At 36.6% G+C, this 21,558-nt stretch overlaps 2 protein-coding genes across 4 annotated transcripts; one reads left to right on the forward strand and one right to left on the reverse strand.

Annotated features, from left to right (window-relative positions):
• Positions 1-11,000: 11,000 nt before the first annotated feature.
• LOC133725271 (uncharacterized) lies at positions 11,001-14,469 on the forward strand. Of its 3 annotated transcripts, XM_062152466.1 has the most exons (4): positions 11,001-11,257; positions 11,739-11,822; positions 11,946-12,301; positions 12,409-14,469. In XM_062152466.1, the coding sequence occupies exons 2-4, from the start codon at positions 11,807-11,809 to the stop codon at positions 12,982-12,984; spliced, it is 948 nt and encodes a 315-aa protein (XP_062008450.1). In that variant the 5' UTR covers positions 11,001-11,257; positions 11,739-11,806; the 3' UTR covers positions 12,985-14,469. The 3 variants fall into 3 exon arrangements, with proteins under 3 accessions (XP_062008450.1, XP_062008449.1, XP_062008448.1); XM_062152465.1 differs by having other exon boundaries at positions 11,004-12,301; positions 12,409-13,031; positions 13,418-14,469; XM_062152464.1 differs by having other exon boundaries at positions 11,005-11,257; positions 11,739-12,301.
• A 442-nt stretch (positions 14,470-14,911) lies between these two features.
• LOC133725270 (calmodulin-interacting protein 111-like) lies at positions 14,912-21,381 on the reverse strand. Its single transcript, XM_062152463.1, has 11 exons — positions 21,246-21,381; positions 20,837-21,109; positions 20,569-20,727; positions 19,307-20,145; positions 18,551-18,755; positions 17,540-17,747; positions 16,799-17,262; positions 15,961-16,387; positions 15,702-15,782; positions 15,431-15,618; positions 14,912-15,345 (listed from the first exon to the last, which is right to left on the reverse strand). The coding sequence occupies exons 2-11, from the start codon at positions 21,107-21,109 to the stop codon at positions 15,178-15,180; spliced, it is 3,012 nt and encodes a 1,003-aa protein (XP_062008447.1). The 5' UTR covers positions 21,246-21,381; the 3' UTR covers positions 14,912-15,177.
• Between the last annotated feature and the right edge of the window lie 177 nt (positions 21,382-21,558).

Below are 21,558 nucleotides of genomic sequence, written 5' to 3' on the forward strand. Positions count from 1 at the left end.
TTTCCATATCATAAGGGAGATTGTTAATCGTGGAGACGTTAACATTCTCAAAGTAGCATCTGTTGATAACATATCAGATCCATTCACTAAGCCTTTATCACAAGCAAAGCTAGAACAACATCTTGAGAAGATGGGTGTACGTTTCATGGCTGATTGGGTTTAGTACAAGTGGGAGATTGAAGGAATTGTGTCCTAAAACAATCATTTTGATGTAATTATTATTGTAATTATTATTATTCAAAAGGGCAAGTTTATTGTTCATTGCTTATACTTAATATTTGATTGAACAAGGTCCAAGGAATATGAGTTAAAGAGAAAGTAATCTAAAGAGTTAGATGTGTGAGACATTTACTCTTTCACACTCTTATCCTAAAAGGTTCCTAGTCATAGGATTATCACTTGGACATTGATAATCCGGAAAGACTAGCACATACTATGTATTCTCAATATGGAGGATGATATGTCTCTTGTCATTTGTGTAGAGACACTAATACAAGTATGTGGGTGCTCTTAACTTAAAGAGTATACTGAACGCGATCATTAGAGTTCTTGTATGGAGTCTTACTTACATGTCAAACTTGAACTCTAAATTGCAATAATACAAATTAGTCCTTTGACCTGAGACACCATAGTTGTCTTATGAGTGAATGGATTATCTCTTGATGATGCAATAACATTGTGTCCCTTAATGGATATAATAGATGCATTCATTGGTATAATCAATTCGGTCATGGAGACATGTGAGTGTACAACAAGGAATCTCTATCCTTAAGTAAATAAGGTGTATGTTCAAAGATGTGATTCAATGAGTCTTTGGCCAAAGCATTGAATGAGATTTAAAAAGGAGTTTTTAATCACATTCTAAGAATCACATAAGAATGAAAATCACATTAGGGGATTGACATATCAATTCCATACCCCGATGATGTGATTTAGAACATAGTGTAAGAGAAGGACCGTATTGTATTGTAATTCCAATTGAATAGGTTTTTTGTCATTCTACATTAACTAGGGTAGTCATGATATGTTGCAAGACGTCACTCATGACTTGTGAAGTCCCCGAGGATTAATAAACATTTATTATCCTAATAACAAGGGAGAATCAAAAATGGAGTTTTTGATTCGTAAACAAAATAGAATGGTTTCTATAAACTTCACTGCCTTGTTAATTAGAACCTAAGAGATCGCACACCATATAAGTGGATCATTGAGATTGTATATGAAGAAGATTAAACAAGAGTTGGTTATGAGCAAATAATTAATTAGATTTATTATTTGAACATAATTAGGATTTTCGGGTAAAACCGAACCTATTGGGCCTAAACGATTGTCGGGTTTTTTGGTGTGGACTTGGGCTTCACTAAATGAGATTTAAATGAAAGCCCAAGACACATTTTTAGTGCCCAATAACATGTATGGACCAGCCAAAATATTGGCTTTATGAAAGTCAATATTTTTCTTTTAGTAATTGGAGTTATTTCCTATTATATAAAAGGGAAAGCATGGACAAAGAAAAGGGGGTGTCTCCACACTATTATTTTCAGATTAGAGAGAGAGAAAGAGAGTTCTCTCTTGGTCCATTTTTCAGAAATTAAAGGAAAGAAGAACACTTGCATAATTTCTTCTTTTCTTTCATCTTTCTTCATCTCTTGATTCACTTGGTGAAGATCCTTAGAGGCCATATATTTTTGTGGCTTTACTTGTTACATCAAGGAGGAGATTACAAGCACAAGAAGGAGTATAAGAAGGAGTTCTTAATTCAAGGTGGAGGAAACACACACAAGGAGAGATCAAGGAGAGGAACTTTGGTGGTTCACTTGGATCGGATTAAAATCACGCTCCAAGGGTGAGTAGAACATAAACTCCCTCTTTGTTCTTCCTTACCATGCATGCTATGTTTATATACATATCACAATAAGCCAAGATCATGGGTTAAAGGAATGGATTTTATGTTTAGTTAGTAGTTTAATTGTTAAACTTATTCCGCACTAATTAAAAAGTTTTGAAATCCATCCATTCCTTCAATTGGTATCAGAGCCATTGGCTTAATTTTGATATGTTATAAACATGGCTAAGTATGTTTGTTGATGTGATTTTCTTAAGCTTAGAGTAATATGTAATTTAGATCATAAAATTTGCTTTATCATAAAAGTTATGAAGCATGTGATGTAAGGTAGATTTTATGATAGCAAGAAAAGGTTTCTAGAAATTACATGTAAGAAGTGGTTTAAGTTTTATGAAACTTTAATGCATATGAGATATGTATTAAGGGGTTCTATATGTTTCTTAATTAAAATGTTAATCTTAGAAACATGTTAGATGATATATGCTTTAGGGGATGCATGTTTTGGCTTCAAAGATGAAGTAAACAAGTGTTCAATGGAAGAACATAAAGCTGGAATTTTATTTCCAGCTTTTTGGAATATCTCTAAACTAGTTGTGAACTAGCTCATTTTTCCATGGTGTTTGCTCTCACTTTTGATCCATAAATTCATGAATTGTTATTTACCTAATAGTTAATGATGACATAAAATCATTTCCATGTTTCTCTCACCAAATAGTTGGTAGAGTTAGTCATCTTTATTATTAGTTTCTTTAATAACTCTCCAAAAGTTGGTGATGCATGATGTAAAACATTATCTCTAAATCACTCACCAAAAGTTGGTGATGCATGATGTAAAACATTATCTCTAAAATCACTCACCAAAAGTTTGTGATACATGATGTAAAACATTATCTCTAAATCACTCACCAAAAGTTGGTGATGCATGATGTAAAACATTATCCCCTAAATTACTCACCAAAAGTTAATGATGCATGATGTAAGACATCATCTCATAAATCACTCAACTAATTTACTTGCTTAAATTAAAGTAATTTAGTGGTTAACTTATTTTGATTGAGTTAAATATGCTTGTTTAATTAACCTTATTAATCTTGGTTAATTAAAGGATGATTATGGACTATGGCCTAATATAATTGAGCATGAGATTGGCCGACTATTCATTTTGAATGAATGTGGTTATGTAATTAAAGTAGTTAATTCATTTGGGTTATGTAATTAATTTGATTAATTCATTTGGTTGTGTAACTAAGTAGCTTATTTAATTTATTCAAGTTTGATTAAATTTAAATGGGAGCTTGTATGCCCCTTATCCACTCTTGTAATCGAAGATGGAGGCACATGATGATGATCCAAAGAAGAAGTTTGAAGTCATCAAGCCTTGAAATAAGTTCAAGTGCAAAGTGTAATAGCTTAGCTTAGTTATTTAATTTTCGTAATCGTTACGCGTAATTAAAATCAACCACCCAAACATGACCTTGATCCAACATATTGGCTCATGTTGGATCAAACAACAAGTCCATAATCATCCTATGTGACCTATTATAATTGCATGTTCGTTGCACTTGATCAAGTAATTTTATACTTCCCATGATTCCATTTGAAAAATGTTTTTGATGAAATCAAATTGTTTTTCCGAAAAACAATTAAGTGGGAGTATTTTATTATAGATCAAGTATAATGAAAATGTGATTGCATTAGGATCAAAGCAAATGCAATGTGATTGTTATTAATGAGATTATTAAAGATGAGACCTTAAAATTCCCTCAAAGTGATATTAAGTTGAAAAACGAAGAAGACATTATGAATGCTTCTTTGTGGCCTTCCAACATTGTAATCTCCTATTAGATGTTCTTACATGTGAATATCATTCCGAACGGGGGTATTTCTTGCTAGGAGCATTAAAAAGAGGTTATTCAACATTTGATGTTGTAAGGTAGGGACAAATCTTGGTCAATATTCTATTATGATGAGATTTAATTTTTGATCCCTATACTTACATGAGATGATGGGTATAGCTTAACTAGAGTAATTTATCAATATCCTATTATGGTGAGACTTACTTACTTTAGAGGCCAAAGTTATGGATATTTACATTTGATGTGATTGGATAAGAGTATCCTCTCATGGAAATTAAGTTGACCTATAGTTCTATTATGATGCGGTTGGCTTAATGAAAATGAGTCTTCCATACTCACTAAGAGTTTTAATTTATACTCTCGAATTCCTTGAGGGATTTGGAATTTGTTAAAATAGTGAGAGGGTGCCATTTGATTCTTAAGACCCGAGTCACTTGGTTTTAAAATCAATCTCACTTCTTTTATTTTATGTTATGTAGACTGCAATATGTCAGGACATCCTATCACTAAAATTCTCAATGAAAATCGTCTTGAGGGCCCAAACTTCAATGACTGGCTCCGCAATTTGAAAATTGTATTGACATTCGATAAGATCGCTTATGTCTTACAAAATGCACCTCCTCACACTCCATTGGCTCAAGATGCAACCGATGAGCAACGTGTTGCTTATCAAAAGCATAAGGATGATGACACGCAAGCTAAATGTGTTATGCTTGCATCCATGAACTCACAACTTCAGAAGCAACATGAGAATATGGATAGCGCCAGTTCTATATTACTTCATCTCACTGAATTGTTTGGTGAGAGAAATAGAAATGTGCGATTCACAGCTGTCAATGAGCTTGTTAAGACAAAGCATGTGAGGGGTGCTCCTGTGCATCAACATGGTCTAAAAATGATAGGCCTTATTGAGCAAATTCAAGACCTTGGATTTGCACTTGATGCGGAGCTAGCTCAAGATCTTCTTCTATCCTCCCTAGATGATTCATTTTCTCAGTTCATAATGAACTATAATATGCAACAAATGGATCATAGTCTTTCTGATCTTCTCAATATGCTGGTAACAGCTGAGAAGCAAATCAAGAAAGAGAGTGGGAGTGTGGCCATTGTCGCTTCTTCTTCCAAGTCCAAAGGCAAGGGCAAAGGGAAGAAGAAACAAGTGGCAAAGCCTAAAGGAGCAGTCCAAAAGAAGAAGAAGAAGGAACAAAAGGAACCAAAAGGTGTTTGTTTCTTTTGCAACAAGGATGGGCATTGGAAGAGGAATTGCAAAGCTTATCTTGCATCCTTGAAGAACCAGTCTTCAACAGCAGGTATGATCAATGTGATTGAATCAATACTTACAGTTAATAATACTTCCACTTGGATAATTGATTCAGGTGCATCTCACCATGTTTGCACTTCGTTGCAGGACCTAGTGGGAGCAAGGAAGCTTAAAGCTGGAGAAATCACCCTACGTGTTGGAAATGGCACAAGAGTTGACGCCAAAGCCGTGGGGACTTATATTTTGAAGTTACCATCAGGAGATACATTGGAGTTAAATAATTGTCTTTATCTTCCTATATGTATAAAGAACCTTATCTCCATCTCCATGCTTTTGAAGGATGGTTATAGAGTAGTTTTTGATAAACTAAGTGGTTTTGTATCTATTAATGAACGCATGATATGTCATGCTAATATTATTGATGGTCTCTTTCATCTAGCTTTAGATGGTAGTATTAATTGTATGAAGGAAAATGCTTTGGGATCTAAGAGATCTCGGGAAACGGTTAACCCCATTAAGATGTGGCACCTTAAGCTTGGTCATATTAGCCAAGATAGAATTCACAAATTATCCAAAAATGGATATTTAGAGTCGTTAGGATCTGATCCTATGCCTACTTGTGAGTCTTGTCTAAAAGGAAAAATGACCAAGTCACATTATGGTGGACAAAGAACAAGAGTTAAAGAACTCTTAGGCCTAATACATACCGATGTATGTGGTCCCATGTCCACTATTAGTAAAGGTGGATTCTCATACTTCATAACTTTTACCGATGACTATTCTCGGTTTGGATATATATACCTTATGAAGCACAAATCTGAAGCCTTTGAAATGTTCAAAGAATTTAAAAATGAAGTTGAGAAACAAACCGTCAAGAGTATTAAGGCTCTAAGATCCGATCGAGGAGGCGAATACTTAAGCAATGAGTTTATTGATTATCTCAAACAAGAAGGCATTGTTTCTTCATTAGCTCCTCCTGGAACACCACAACTCAATGGTGTCTCTGAAAGGAGAAATCGAACTTTGTTAGACATGGTTCGTTCCATGATGAGCTATACTGATTTACCTATATCCTTTTGGGGATATGCACTTCAAACAGCAATTTATTTGTTAAATAGAGTGCCTTCCAAGTCCGTCCCTCTTACACCATATGAGATGTGGCATGGGAAGAAACCAAGTCTCAATCATATTAAGATTTGGGGTTGTCCAGCTTATGTCAAAAGACTAGAAGCAGGCAAGCTTGAAGCTAGATCAAGCAAGTGTTTATTTGTGGGATATCCTAAAGATAGTTTAGGATATTATTTCTTTCAACCTGAAGAACAAAAGGTGTTTGTTAGCAGGAATGCCACTTTCCTTGAAAGGGACTATGTCCTTGATGGAAATGTTGAACAAATGGTAGAACTCAAGGAAGTGTCCAACAAGCCACAAACTAACACTTCATTTCCCGTTGAACAACTTCCTGAACCAACTATAACACAAACTCCAAGAATATCTAGTAGGATCCGGATACCTCCCAAGAGGTATGGTTTGTGTCATGAAAGCCTTGGGGAGTTAAATCTCCTTGGTGACAATGAAAACCTGCATGATCCTTCTAGTTATAATGAAGCAATGTCAAACGTTGACTCAAAGAAATGGCAAGAAGCCATGGAATCCGAGATTGACTCTATGTATACCAATCAAGTCTGGACTCTCGTTGACCCTCCACCTGGTATTAGACCAATTGGAAACAAATGGGTCTTCAAGAAAAAGATAGGCTCAGATGGTAAAATAGAAACCTACAAAGCTAGGTTGGTGGCAAAGGGCTATAAGCAAAGAGAGGGCATTGACTATGAAGATACGTTCTCTCCTGTTGCCATGGTTAAATCCATTCGGATATTATTTGCTATAGCTGCTCACTATGATTATGAGATATGGCAAATGGACGTAAAGACTGCCTTTCTGAATGGCAACCTTGAGGAAGAGCTTTATACGGATCAACCTGAAGGCTTTGCGTCTAGAGATGACATTCATAAAGTGTGTAAGCTTCATAGGTCCATCTATGGACTCAAGCAAGCTTCAAGGAGTTGGAACATCCGTTTTGATGATGCAGTCAAATCTTTTGGTTTCACACAAAACATGGATGAACCTTGTGTTTACAAAAAGGTCAGTGGGAGTGCTGTTGTGTTCCTTGTACTTTATGTAGATGACATCCTACTCTTTGGGAATGATGTAGGAATGTTATCTTCAATTAAAGTTTGGTTGTCCAAGACCTTCCTTATGAAGGATCTTGGAGAAGCTGCCTATGTACTAGGAATAAAGATCTATAGAGACAGATCAAAAAGATTAATTGGATTATCTCAATCCTTGTACATAGACAAAGTGCTGAATAGATTTCACATGGAACAATCTAGGAAGGGTTTTCTGCCTGTCAGACATGGCATTCACCTTTCTAAGAAAATGTGCCCACAAACGATTGAGGAAGTGCAAAAGATGAGCAAGATCCCATATGCATATGCAATAGGGAGCCTCATGTATGCGATGCTATGCACAAGACCTGATATCAGTTATGGCGTAAGCATAACTAGTCGATATCAGTCCAATCCAGGTTTAGAACACTGGAATGCTGTTAAGAATATCCTTAAGTACTTGAGAAGGACTAAAGATTTATTCCTCGTTTATGGAGGTGGTGATTTGCAATCAGAGTTGCAAGTGGAAGCATACACAGACTCAGATTTTCAATCTGATGTGAATGACAGAAAATCCACATCGGGGTTTGTCTTCACCTTGAATGGAGGTGCAGTAAATTGGAGAAGCTGCAAACAAAGCGTTACTGCAGATTCCACTACTGAGGCAGAATACATTGCAGCTGCAGAGGCTGCAAAGGAAGCAGTTTGGATGAAAAAGTTCATCACTGAACTTGATGTTGTTCCTACCATTGAGTCACCGATTCCACTTTACTGTGACAACAATGGGGCAATTGCTCAAGCCAAGGAACCAAGGTCTCATCAAAAATCCAAACACATCGAAAGACGTTTCCATATCATAAGGGAGATTGTTAATCGTGGAGACGTTAACATTCTCAAAGTAGCATCTGTTGATAACATATCAGATCCATTCACTAAGCCTTTATCACAAGCAAAGCTAGAACAACATCTTGAGAAGATGGGTGTACGTTTCATGGCTGATTGGGTTTAGTACAAGTGGGAGATTGAAGGAATTGTGTCCTAAAACAATCATTTTGATGTAATTATTATTGTAATTATTATTATTCAAAAGGGCAAGTTTATTGTTCATTGCTTATACTTAATATTTGATTGAACAAGGTCCAAGGAATATGAGTTAAAGAGAAAGTAATCTAAAGAGTTAGATGTGTGAGACATTTACTCTTTCACACTCTTATCCTAAAAGGTTCCTAGTCATAGGATTATCACTTGGACATTGATAATCCGGAAAGACTAGCACATACTATGTATTCTCAATATGGAGGATGATATGTCTCTTGTCATTTGTGTAGAGACACTAATACAAGTATGTGGGTGCTCTTAACTTAAAGAGTATACTGAACGCGATCATTAGAGTTCTTGTATGGAGTCTTACTTACATGTCAAACTTGAACTCTAAATTGCAATAATACAAATTAGTCCTTTGACCTGAGACACCATAGTTGTCTTATGAGTGAATGGATTATCTCTTGATGATGCAATAACATTGTGTCCCTTAATGGATATAATAGATGCATTCATTGGTATAATCAATTCGGTCATGGAGACATGTGAGTGTACAACAAGGAATCTCTATCCTTAAGTAAATAAGGTGTATGTTCAAAGATGTGATTCAATGAGTCTTTGGCCAAAGCATTGAATGAGATTTAAAAAGGAGTTTTTAATCACATTCTAAGAATCACATAAGAATGAAAATCACATTAGGGGATTGACATATCAATTCCATACCCCGATGATGTGATTTAGAACATAGTGTAAGAGAAGGACCGTATTGTATTGTAATTCCAATTGAATAGGTTTTTTGTCATTCTACATTAACTAGGGTAGTCATGATATGTTGCAAGACGTCACTCATGACTTGTGAAGTCCCCGAGGATTAATAAACATTTATTATCCTAATAACAAGGGAGAATCAAAAATGGAGTTTTTGATTCGTAAACAAAATAGAATGGTTTCTATAAACTTCACTGCCTTGTTAATTAGAACCTAAGAGATCGCACACCATATAAGTGGATCATTGAGATTGTATATGAAGAAGATTAAACAAGAGTTGGTTATGAGCAAATAATTAATTAGATTTATTATTTGAACATAATTAGGATTTTCGGGTAAAACCGAACCTATTGGGCCTAAACGATTGTCGGGTTTTTTGGTGTGGACTTGGGCTTCACTAAATGAGATTTAAATGAAAGCCCAAGACACATTTTTAGTGCCCAATAACATGTATGGACCAGCCAAAATATTGGCTTTATGAAAGTCAATATTTTTCTTTTAGTAATTGGAGTTATTTCCTATTATATAAAAGGGAAAGCATGGACAAAGAAAAGGGGGTGTCTCCACACTATTATTTTCAGATTAGAGAGAGAGAAAGAGAGTTCTCTCTTGGTCCATTTTTCAGAAATTAAAGGAAAGAAGAACACTTGCATAATTTCTTCTTTTCTTTCATCTTTCTTCATCTCTTGATTCACTTGGTGAAGATCCTTAGAGGCCATATATTTTTGTGGCTTTACTTGTTACATCAAGGAGGAGATTACAAGCACAAGAAGGAGTATAAGAAGGAGTTCTTAATTCAAGGTGGAGGAAACACACACAAGGAGAGATCAAGGAGAGGAACTTTGGTGGTTCACTTGGATCGGATTAAAATCACGCTCCAAGGGTGAGTAGAACATAAACTCCCTCTTTGTTCTTCCTTACCATGCATGCTATGTTTATATACATATCACAATAAGCCAAGATCATGGGTTAAAGGAATGGATTTTATGTTTAGTTAGTAGTTTAATTGTTAAACTTATTCCGCACTAATTAAAAAGTTTTGAAATCCATCCATTCCTTCAAGTACAATAAGTGATATCACTGAACCTTGATACGTAACATACTTGTTGAATCGGTACACTCATATATACAACAATGCTCAAATAAGCAAATAAACCAAACTCTAACACACACACACACACACAGATAGCCCTTCTAGTAAAAGATTCTTTTTTAGGGTTTTTGGCATTTTAAATGGATCGCTTGTGTGACCCACTTTTCGTTCACATATTAGTATCTTGACCGTTCATATTATAGGTCTCTAAGAGTAGGTCATTTTGAAAATTTTCAGCCAAATTGATAATCGTTAAGGTATTCATAATCGTGATTGATCTTTATGAATATGAACAATTTAGGTTGGACAGGTTCGGTTCGTCTGTTGATTTGATTTAGTTCAGTACCTTAACGGTTATCAACTTAGTTGAATATTTGTTGAATTGATCCATTCATAGAGACCTTAAGAAATGAATAGTTGAGATACAGCTGGTATGTGTCGAAAACTTGGGTTCTAATACCTAATGAATTCAACCCGAAAACCTCGATCTTTCATTAACCTAGACAATCATAGTTGAAAATCTAGAAGTTTAGATCCCTAGAAAGTCAAAAACATAATGGTTGAAGGGATGAAAAAGGATTGTAAGAGAAGAGAAGAAGAATTTGAAACAAAGACATAATACTTGGTTAGACTAATAAAGACCATCACAAAAAAATGAAAACAAAGAAGCAGAACAGAAGGAAGAAGTCGAGCAAGAAGAAGAAGAGAAGCGTGATAGAGAGAGAGATGATTGTGGAGTAAGCTTTGTTTTTTTTATATTTTTTATATAGATAAATAATAGGTAGTGGACAAGTCTATCATAATAGGATAGGGCTTGTCCACTCAAACATTGTTGCCCGATTAAAGAAAATATTGAATATATACACCCACCAACACGATTCAAATACATCGAGATTTCAAACTCTGAAACCTGGGAATGAATCAGGAAAAGAAAATATAGGACCCGAATCAGAACCAAACTGTAAAACTTAGAAAAAGAAACTTAACTAAACCGTCGATTCCGATCCGGTTTGGACCGGTTCTTTGATTTTTCGGGTCCAAACGCCACTCCCCTAGAAATAACCATTAGGTTAAATCCCCTACCGGTAAAAGTAAAACGGCGCCGTTGCACGAGGCTATAAATATTTTTCTGTGCGAGTTTTTACTCTCAAACCCAGAAACGCTCGTGGTGTTAACATCCTATTTTAGAAGACGCTTCAGTCCTCACCGGCACACTTGTTACGATAAGTAGGTTCTTACTCTCAATCTCAGTCTTTTCTGTAATTTGAAATTTCTAAGTTGGACTGAATTAGTTGCCTTTTACATTCTTGAATTCAGTGCACTAGAACCAGACAGATACTCCAATGTTATTGATGAACACTGTTTCCTGTTCTTGATTGTTAAACTACTCTGTAGGTATATATGATCAGTGACCCCTTTAGATTTAGTAAACTGGTTCATGCAAAATTTAAGAACATCATAAAAATGCACTCTGTTGGATTGAACATGTTTGTTGCTGTTGTTGGTGGTAATCAGAAAATCATGAACTATTCATGAAATTATTGGTTCTGCAATGAAGCCTTTGTCATTTTCTATCATTTTTTTTTTTTGGGTGTATCTGATTCCTAAGCTTGAATATATATTGAAGATAAGTAAAGGAAGTACTCGTATTTGGTTGCATTGGGGTGAAGACTAAACTGAAATAAGAGAAATCTGCCCGATTTCATAGGTTTTGGATACTGTTTGGAGGGCGGAGGTCCCATAAAGGAGTTTGCCGACAACCATTTTCATGTCTTTATGCATTTGACTGAAGGTCTGTCTTCCAACGCTTTGTCTCATGTGCATTGTAGTTTAGCTGCAATTTATACTGTGTGGTATATATTGTCGTTATTGAATGCAAGTATGAGAAGAACTGAAAAACGGCGGTTGTCTCTAGCCCAAATTACTTCTCGATCACAATCTCAGATGAAAGGCAAGTCAGGGCCATATATCTCATGGAACAAAGAAATGGATGCTGCATTGGCTAAAGCGTTGATTGACCAAATGAAGCAAGGTAATAAGGTTGGTGGACAGTGGACACGACATGCCATTCCAGCAGTTGTGCGTGAGTTAAATATGACTTTAGATCTTGGTTTGACAAAAGACAATGTGAAGAATAGACTTAAGGCTTGGAAGAGACATTATGCCATTATTTCTGATATCAAGAATCAAAGTCAGCTTATGTGGGATGAAGGTAGGAAGATGGTTGTAATCAGATCAGAAAATCTGGAAGCTTGGAATGATTATGTTGAGGTATGATAAACAATATTTTGATCAATTGTTTCTGCATATGTGCATATGTGTGGATGTTTATTAAGGTAAATACATGTCCACGCAATTCATTATCATATTTTTTGTAGTCACATCCTCTTGCACGTGGTTATCAAAACAAATTCATCGATAATTGGGATGACATTGCATTGCTATGTGGGAAGGATAAGACAACAGTTGAAGGTGCAGAGAATATTGAAGATGTTGAAGGAGCAATGGGAGTTGAAAAGGAAAATGGAGTCAATTTCATCTCTAATTCCCGTAGTCTTACACATCCTTCAGCTTCAACTTCGGAATCACATCCACGGATGAAGAAAGCCAACAAACATTCGTGGAGGGTTGAAGAAGAAAATGAAGTCAATTCCATTTCTAATTCACATAGCTCAACACATCCTTCAGCATCAACTTCTAACTTGCATCCGAAGAAGAAAGCAAAGAAAGTGAAGAAAGATCTCTTGGCAGATGCAATTGGTGAGATGACGACTTCACTAAAGGAGTATTTGGCAAGCAAGATGGACCTGAATAGATCCCAACCCAAAGGTGAAGAAGTATATGAAGTGGTTTCAAAGGTACCAGGGCTCAATAGATTGCAGGTTTTTAAGGCTATACGAGTATTACTGAATGGTAACCCAGAAGAATTCTTTTCTATTGAAATATCTTCCTGATGCTGAGAAGACAGAGTGGATACTATACCTTATTAGTCATTCTTAAGGTACTTATCTTGACAAAATTTTAGTGGTATTTCCTGTTAACAGAATATATTGGTTAGTCTTCAGGCTTATGTACTGAATGACCAATTAAAAGCTGTTTAGTCTCTTTTCTGCAATACATATACTCTTGTTTACCAAAATTTCTCATAATTCTAGCTTGGCTATTAGCTATCCAAATAGAACATAAAATTTTAATATGGTTGAAAAGATATCATACTTTAGAGAATATTTAGGAAACACAATTGTGTTGTGATTAAGTTGGTCAAAACAGAGGCATGGTTGGCCTTTAGAGGCACCTTCGCAGACCAAATGCAATTATCTGAGATCTCATGTTCAGTGTCCGGTATTGCATCTGCTACTGCATTAGCTTCTGTTTAGATGTGCATAGAGTAATGGAGTTGAAGAAACTGGAGAGATGTTGGATGTTCATTACGTTGTTAACGCTCGCCATGGAGTTTTTGGAGTGTCCATTGATGCAGTCAATCAGAAGCTTAGAGTCCCCTTCAACCTGGAGATTCTTGTAGATATCGCGAGTGCTGCTTTTAGCCCTGCTATAAGCCAGCTCATTCAGTTTGTAAAACATTGTTGTTGCCACACTGCCTAGCATAACAAGAGGGATGCCATCTTCATTTCTGATTGTAGAACCAGGCACTGCAGTGGTATTCTGCTTAACCGAGTGAGCCATCAAACATCAGTTATACAAAATTCAATGTTGGTTGTCTCCATTTGATTACCCTTGGAGTGTTTGCAGTAGATGTGTTTTGCCTCTTGGAGTTAGCATCCCAGAATTCTCTGCCAGCATGAGTTTCAACACAAATGACCTTCACTGGATGAGGCTTGATTTTTTGGTATGACTGGATGGCTGGGGATTAGTTTGTCTGAAATTATGTTTCGTGAATCCCAAATTCGCCAGCTGATAGCCTGATAGTATGATCTCGGCTAAAGCTTTAGTATTCCACTGTTGGCCGGGGCTACATTGCTGATATTTGCTGTAACCACTCAGAGAACGAAGTGACTGGGATCCGTTGATATATTTCCGGACCTCTGAAGCTAATGTGCTGGCAGTAAAAAGATGTTCCTGAGTTGCTTGGGGGAAAGTAGGTTCTATGGCTCCTATGATTCTGAGAAGCCTGTTCCTTATACTTCAGTCTGTCCCTGCCAAGCAAGAATTTTAACCTTACCAGGGATGTTCAGTTTTCAAATTTTCTTTAAGATACTAGACATCCCAGGTTTGCTAGTTGTTTCATTTGCAGAACTTGCTTGCTTTCTTGACGGTACCAGATCGGACCTACCACGATATTACTACTAGAGGCAAGGGGATTGACACCATTTGATTCACATTGTCCATTGGAAGACTAATTTCCCATTTTTCTGTTGTTCTGATACCAGCTATTGTAATCAACGTAAGTAACTGAGATTATAATCAATTGCAATTTTCTGTTCTTCTGATACCAGCTTATATTGCGCAAATGGAAATATCCAATTGAAGATCCAGAATTCTTTTATTTTCTCATCACCCACCGGTCACATGAGCCTTTAAAGGCTCCTGAAGATCTTATAGTTTTCTTGGTTTTCAAAAAAATAAAACTTTTTCATGTTCAGCAAACCCTATAATTCGGTGGAGTTGACGGAGAGAAATCGATTCAATATATTGGTGGCACAGCAGAAGGATGCATTGCCAGTTTTATGTCTCATGTGAGGATTGGTCATTTGCCTAGTACTGGCAATGCCATTTGCCTCAAAAGTCTCGGAATGTGCTATTGTGGCGCTTAATATCTGTAATATCCTGATAAAAAGCACATCCACTAGGCTAAATCTAATCAATTGGTTACACTGCACTAAGAATCCCAGTGATAGATAGCAAGAGTATTTATGGACCAAAAACAGTAATTTAAAGATGTAATACATTTAATTCGTAATGTTTTGATACAGTTTTTTTTTATAAAAAAGGATAAAAATACCAATAACAAACAGTAGGGCAAGCAAAATCCCAGTTTCTGATAAACTAATGCTTTTTTGTAACCTAAACTAATCATATACATCAATCCCATTTCAGTCAACATGATTGTTAACTCGTTCACCGTCAGTATTACAATTTGCTGATGTAGCAGAAACCCCACCTCCCATCAAAATTGACGTTTGTAGAGACTAAGACGAATTCCCCGGGTTTATATTAGAAAGAACGAGTCTTTGAAACTTTCCAGATAGCTCTTGATAAAACTGAGTTTTTGTTGGCTTCACTTGTCTAATCGCAGTCTCTAAATGTTGCATTTTAATTTCTAAGGCATCAAGGCTCTCCTTACGGCATAAGCTCTCCTGACAGCATAACAAAATCATGATTGATGAAGAGATTCAAAAACAGAAAAATAAATTGTGCAACGATTTTAGGACTACATCGAACCTCAATAGCTGCAAGACCTGCTTCCCGACAGATTAATCTAATATCAGCACCTGTATAGCCTTCGGCCTGACGAGCAAGATCACGTCTGTTGATATAGCTGCATTTCATATTGTTCAAATGGATACGAAATATCTCTTCACGATCAGTCTCATCTGGAGGTCCCACATATAGCAAGCGATCAAAGCGCCCTGTCCAAAACATTTTCCATATGGTTAGGAACTATACTATGTGTGTGTATGAGAGAGAGAGAGACAGAGAGAGAGAGAGGGACCTGGTCTTAGAAGCGCACTATCAATCTTGTCGGGCCGATTTGTAGCCGCAATAACAGTGACATCAACTCTTTCTTGCAAACCTAATGTTAACAGTATCTGATCAATTCAAGGACAGGACAGCAAAAATAATGATATAATCATTGGAAAAAGTTTTAGTGGGCATGATCTACAAAACGATGCTAATATATTGTCTAAACAAAATCCGTATGAAGGAGAAAAGCCTATAAATGCAGACTCAATAATAATTTTGCCACCAACCATCCATTTCGACAAGAAGTTGACTTATGACCCTATCTGAAACAGACACTCCATCATTTTGCTTCCCACGAATGGCAGCAAGACCGTCAATTTCATCAAAGAATATGATTGCTGGGGCATTAGCCCTTGCCTTTGCGAACACTGATCTCACAGCCTTCTCAGATTCACCAACCCATTTGCTATAAAGTTCTGGACCCTTCACAGAAAGGAAATTCAGCCGTGCCTCAGAAGCTACAGCACGAGCCATGAGGGTTTTGCTGCAACCAGGAGGACCAAACATGAGGACCCCTGTTGGGGGAGAAATCCCTATACGCTTGAATTCGTCCTGGTGCTTTTGGGGCCACATTACAGCTTCTATCAATTGATTCTTCACCTCCGTCTGACCCCCAACATCTTCCCAATTAACCTTCGGGACCTCAACGATTACCTACAAGTTAAAGGAATGTATTAAGAGCATGAGAAGTTACAGCAGTGTCTATGGTCACACAATTGATGATATCATTAGCCACTTACATCACCATTAGTCAAACACATAGTATTATATGATTATATAATCACGCCCATGTAATGTTCACATTCAGAGTAGTCTTGGAACGGTTAATCCAATGAGAAGGAGGAAAAAAAAAAAAAAAAAACTACTTCTGTTGTCTTGTATAATACCAATCGGATTCAATTATTTATAGTAAAAGCCAAATTGGTCTGTGCTGGTATTTGTCTGATGGGTTCTTAAAGAGAGCACAAGATTATTTAACATCATTGAACTATTTTAGGGATATTGAACCTTCGCACACCAACAGACTAAACATAAATGCTTGCCAGATAACGTAATTGCCCATACCTCTCGCATAGCACTGGGCCTCACTTTTATCCTGGCACTTTCAAAATCTTTAAAAGTCACTTTTAATTCTTCTTCAATATCGTCATCTTGATTTGTCCCCTTCAAATGCACAGACAAACAATTCTCTGAAGAAAACGCCATATGTGTGATAGATGAAGATGCAGTATCTGAATAATCCCTTGACATGTCTGTTGTATCTTCTAAGCAATCAGGTACCATCAGACTGTTGGAACAATCTTCATAAGTACTAGATGTTCTATGCAAATAATCATGAGGATATCTAGAGTTGACATAACGCCTAAGAGAACTGAAGGCTGCCTCATTGCAAAGGGCAGCTAGATCAGAGCCTACGAAACCATGTGTAGCATTAGCAAGTTGTTGGACTTGCACATCTGAAAGACAGTGCTCCATTTCACCGACAAGAACATGTAGAATCTCAAGCCGTTGCTTGGGAGATGGAACTCCTGAATATCAGTTTCCAATAAGAAAGAGATTAACTTGAGATACAAAATGAAGAAGACAAGTTCTGACTATCAGTATCAATCAATGGACAAAGAAAGCTTCATCCAACTACTTTTCCAAAAAAAATGAATAAATACTCGTAAGAATTTCCATTGAATAAGCTTACCATGTAGGCTACCTAATGCTTGTTACAAGTATAACAACAAAAGTATTCAGAAAGTTTTGGTTATGACCCAAAAATGAACAAATAAATACTACGAAAAAAAAAATCCATATTACCTATTTCAATTTCCCTGTCAAGTCTTCCAGGTCGTCTGAGTGCAGGCTCAATACTGTCAGGCCTGTTGGTAGCAGCAATTACAAGTACTCTTTCAGTTGTACTAATCCCATCCATCAAATTCAGCAGTGTAGCAACCATTCTCAGAGATAGCTCTTCACCTCCCTCTTTCCTTGCAGGTGCAATTGCATCCAACTCATCAATGAATACCTGCAGACAGAATCCATTAGAGAAGGCAAACTAAATTTGAGAATGAACCAGCTAGTTTCTCAAAGGAAAGGCATTTGGTAATATAATCAAATTAAATAATCCAGTCAAAATTAATACTCTTTTTTCCAATTTCCCCAAAAAAAAAAATTAAATAAAATAAAACTACTGAAATGTTGACATTATACAACCAATCAACATTACAGTAGCTTTTTTTTTTTTTTTTCTTATTTTTGAAAAGAAACATCTTTTATGGATTAAATCATAAAAAGAAAATACAACAAAGTGGAGAAGGAGTCCACAGAAACAGAAGCAAACAGAAGCTAGAGAAGACAGTTAGAGTAATAGCCATGTAGGCTCAAGTGCCACCAAATTAGACTGGACAAAGAACCCCAAATTACAACTGCTTTCCAATCTAAAAGAATAGAGGAAAGAGTGAAATCTTTAAACTCCCCAGAAACAGAGGCCCATAAAGATTGCCACACCTCACATTACTGTACCAAAATGGGCTTCAGTGTTGCCGTGAAAATTTGGACATAAGGGCATCGAGAACAATTAATTTTACCACCACATGCATCATCACCAAGTCTACTCCAAGATAATAATGATCCCTTAAATGCACAATTGTACATTTAGACGTATAGGCACAACTTTACCATGAAAGTTTGGACATAAAGGCATAATTTTAGTTTGCATAGGATAAATTAACTTTACCACCACATGCATCACCTCTAAGTCTACCGAGAAAAGAATAATGATCCCTTGAAATACAGAGCATGAACATTAAAAGGGAGAAGAAACCTAACCACAGAAGGTGCAGCTTGGCTAGCTGAATCAAAAACTTCACGTAAGGCTTGCTCACTTTTTCCATAGTACTGACTCACAACTTCAGGTCCATTGACAGAGAAAAAGTTGACACCAGCATCACGGGCACATAATCGAGCCAAAGAAGTCTTTCCCGTACCAGGCGGACCATGAAGAAGCACTCCCTTTGTAGGTCGTAAACCAAGACTAATTATAAGAAGGATATGCATGAATGAATGTAGTAAAAAAATGAATAAATAATGAGAAATCAAAACCATGTTTTTCCACCAGGTGAAATGTGTTAACTGAACACAACAATTATATAGTTTCCCAAAATCAGTTATATTTCTTATGTACAAATCATAGGATTAATGCATCCGAGGATACTGTAACTACTTAGTCCTTTTTTTTTTTTTTTAGAAGAAAATTGTAATGCCTCATTACATGAAAATTTCTAGAAATTTATCAGAGGTCGTCTGGAAATTTCATCATTGGTGGTTGACATATACTAATTAGATTAACAAGTCATTTAGATTCAAGGATGTACTTATTTAACAGAGGGAAGCACACCAGCAACTATTAGAGATATTTAAACCATTGGCATATACATCTAACATGTTGATGGTTTTATAACAAATGAATATTCCCACCAAAAGTAGCAGCTATGGTTTAATGATGAAAGATTGTAGATATCCCCCAAGAAAAAGTAGGTTTGCACTACTACAAAGCAATAACGTGTCATATGACGTATCACATACCGTGACAAGGTGTCCATAGATGATGATATTATGATGTCTTTCAAAACTGCATATTCTTTTGAAAGACCACCCAGTCTTGATGGGTCATCTCCTGTATTAGCTATAGCATCCTTGCATTGCAACATAGAAAGATCTCTTCTTTTAGATTCCAGGTTTGATGGCAAATGAAAGCATACTTTTGTTTCCCGCTTCACTAGAAAAGCATCATTTACTTTGTCCACTAACTCAGAGGACTCATGAAGCGAGTCATTATTAGCTTTATCATCTGATAAACTCTTAGCACCAATGACTCGAAGTAAACAATGCTGTGAAAGCACAGGAATAGTCACTAGATTTCCACGAAGTAAACAACGAGAATACAACCATGTAGTAGCACACGTCTGAAGAAGTCTTTTTGAAGTGTCATCCCCTAAAACCTCTTCAACATCAAAAGGTTCAACAAATTTTTCATCTGGAGTGATTACACTTGATGCTGACTCCTCACGTCGAGGTGAAGCTAATGGACTTCTATTAGAAAAGCTAAGCTTTGATGGATTCAATGGTGTCTTAGGGGATGCAGGCATTCCATTTTCAGGCCAGTAAAACGATTTTTCAGCAGAAGTGTTTGTAGAGGTAGTGTTCATAGTTAATCTACTGTTGGAATGGAGTAGCTCCAAAATTAACTCCTTACAGTCAGACACAGAGAGGCAATCTTTGGTACTAGATGGTTTTTCTGTATCACTTAAAAGACCAGCTCGGACTGTATTTTGTACGGAGTGGATAAATATGATCCTGCCTGATGCAGGACAACCCATGGTCTTTGAAAGATTTGAAGACAATCGTACCCCATTCTTTGAAACCTGAGATGAATACAAGAATAAAAGTAAAGAAAAATGTCTTAGGATAATGTGGATCATGATTATAGTTCCAATCTCTAAAAGTCCTAAAGGCATAAATGAACAAAGGTTTCCATCCAAATTGCACCCAGCTAATTCAATACTTAGATTGTCCAATCCTGCTTGCATGATGTTGTTCGAAAGTTCAAATCTTACAAGGTACAAGTGAAGTTTGGACCATTCCTCTTACAATCACAAGTTCACAGTGAAAACCCCGTAGGGAAACAGTTACATTACAGCAAAACAGTAATTCATAGCATAGCAATGCATCTAGGACCTTCTTCTTCTTTTCATTTGGAAAACCATTTATCATGATTGTCATATCACCTATGATTCTAGAGCACAGAGAGAATATGAATTAAAACAATAACAAGTTGTAATTCAAACCTTAGAAGAAGGAAATATAGTTGCAAGAGCAAAGTAGGTCCCTGGTTCATTAGCCAAACCTTCGCAAGACTCAACCCCAAAGCGTCTAGCACATTCATCTGCTAATGAGCTGAGAGGAAAGCTCTCTGAAACTCTACTTCTCAAACAAGGTAGTGACACCTGCCAATCAAAATAAGTTCAAAAACATGGTTCAGTTCCCCAACATTGCTTCGAAAAAGTGAAACAAGAAACACAAACACAGTAGTAGTCCTCATATAGAACACATTACCGATACAATGGAGCCAGGAGTGAAGGAATTGGCAACCATGGAAGGCTCTGAAAGCCAAATTTTACAGCTTTTGGAGGTGTCATCGACATCGGTGACTTGACCAATGAAAGCGGATTTCCCAATCAGAGATGGGTATTTGCTGGAAGCTTGTTCAAGTGAGGTAGCAAAATTAACTTCATTGGGTTCAAAATCGATCGACCCAGAAGAGGCAAAGCTGTCAGAGTTCGACAGCCTCGATTGGGACTTTGCGTTCTTCTTGCCCTTTGAAGGCATCTGTAATAATACAAGCAAATGAAAGTTTACAGAGTCATATAGAGAGAATGAAGAGAACCCAGAAAAGCAATCGACTTTGTGAGAGAAAATCAGTAAAAGTAGAGTAAACAATGAAGAAGGAGAGTTTAGTGGTTACCCAGAAGCCGGGTTCAAGAACAGAGCTCGGAGAAAGGATGCGGAGAATTCCGAGGCGCCGGACTTTTGTCCAACTGGGGTTTAAGGGTTTCTCAGAATCTCAGTTCAAAACAGAAAAAGGGTTTAGGAGGGTCTTGTAAGATACAAAGAAATAATAAAAATAAGAGAAAAATTCAGCTACCGTCCCCAAACTATTTTGTCAAGGCCAATTTGATACCCGAACTCTCAAAAGTATCAATGTGATACCCAAAGACCTAAATTGGTATCAACGTGATACTTCCGTCAAAATTTTCAGACGGCGCCGTCTGTTTGCT

The sequence above is a fragment of the Rosa rugosa genome, chromosome 1 (genome assembly GCF_958449725.1).
Source record: "Rosa rugosa chromosome 1, drRosRugo1.1, whole genome shotgun sequence".
Classification (NCBI taxonomy): Eukaryota; Viridiplantae; Streptophyta; class Magnoliopsida; order Rosales; family Rosaceae; genus Rosa; species Rosa rugosa.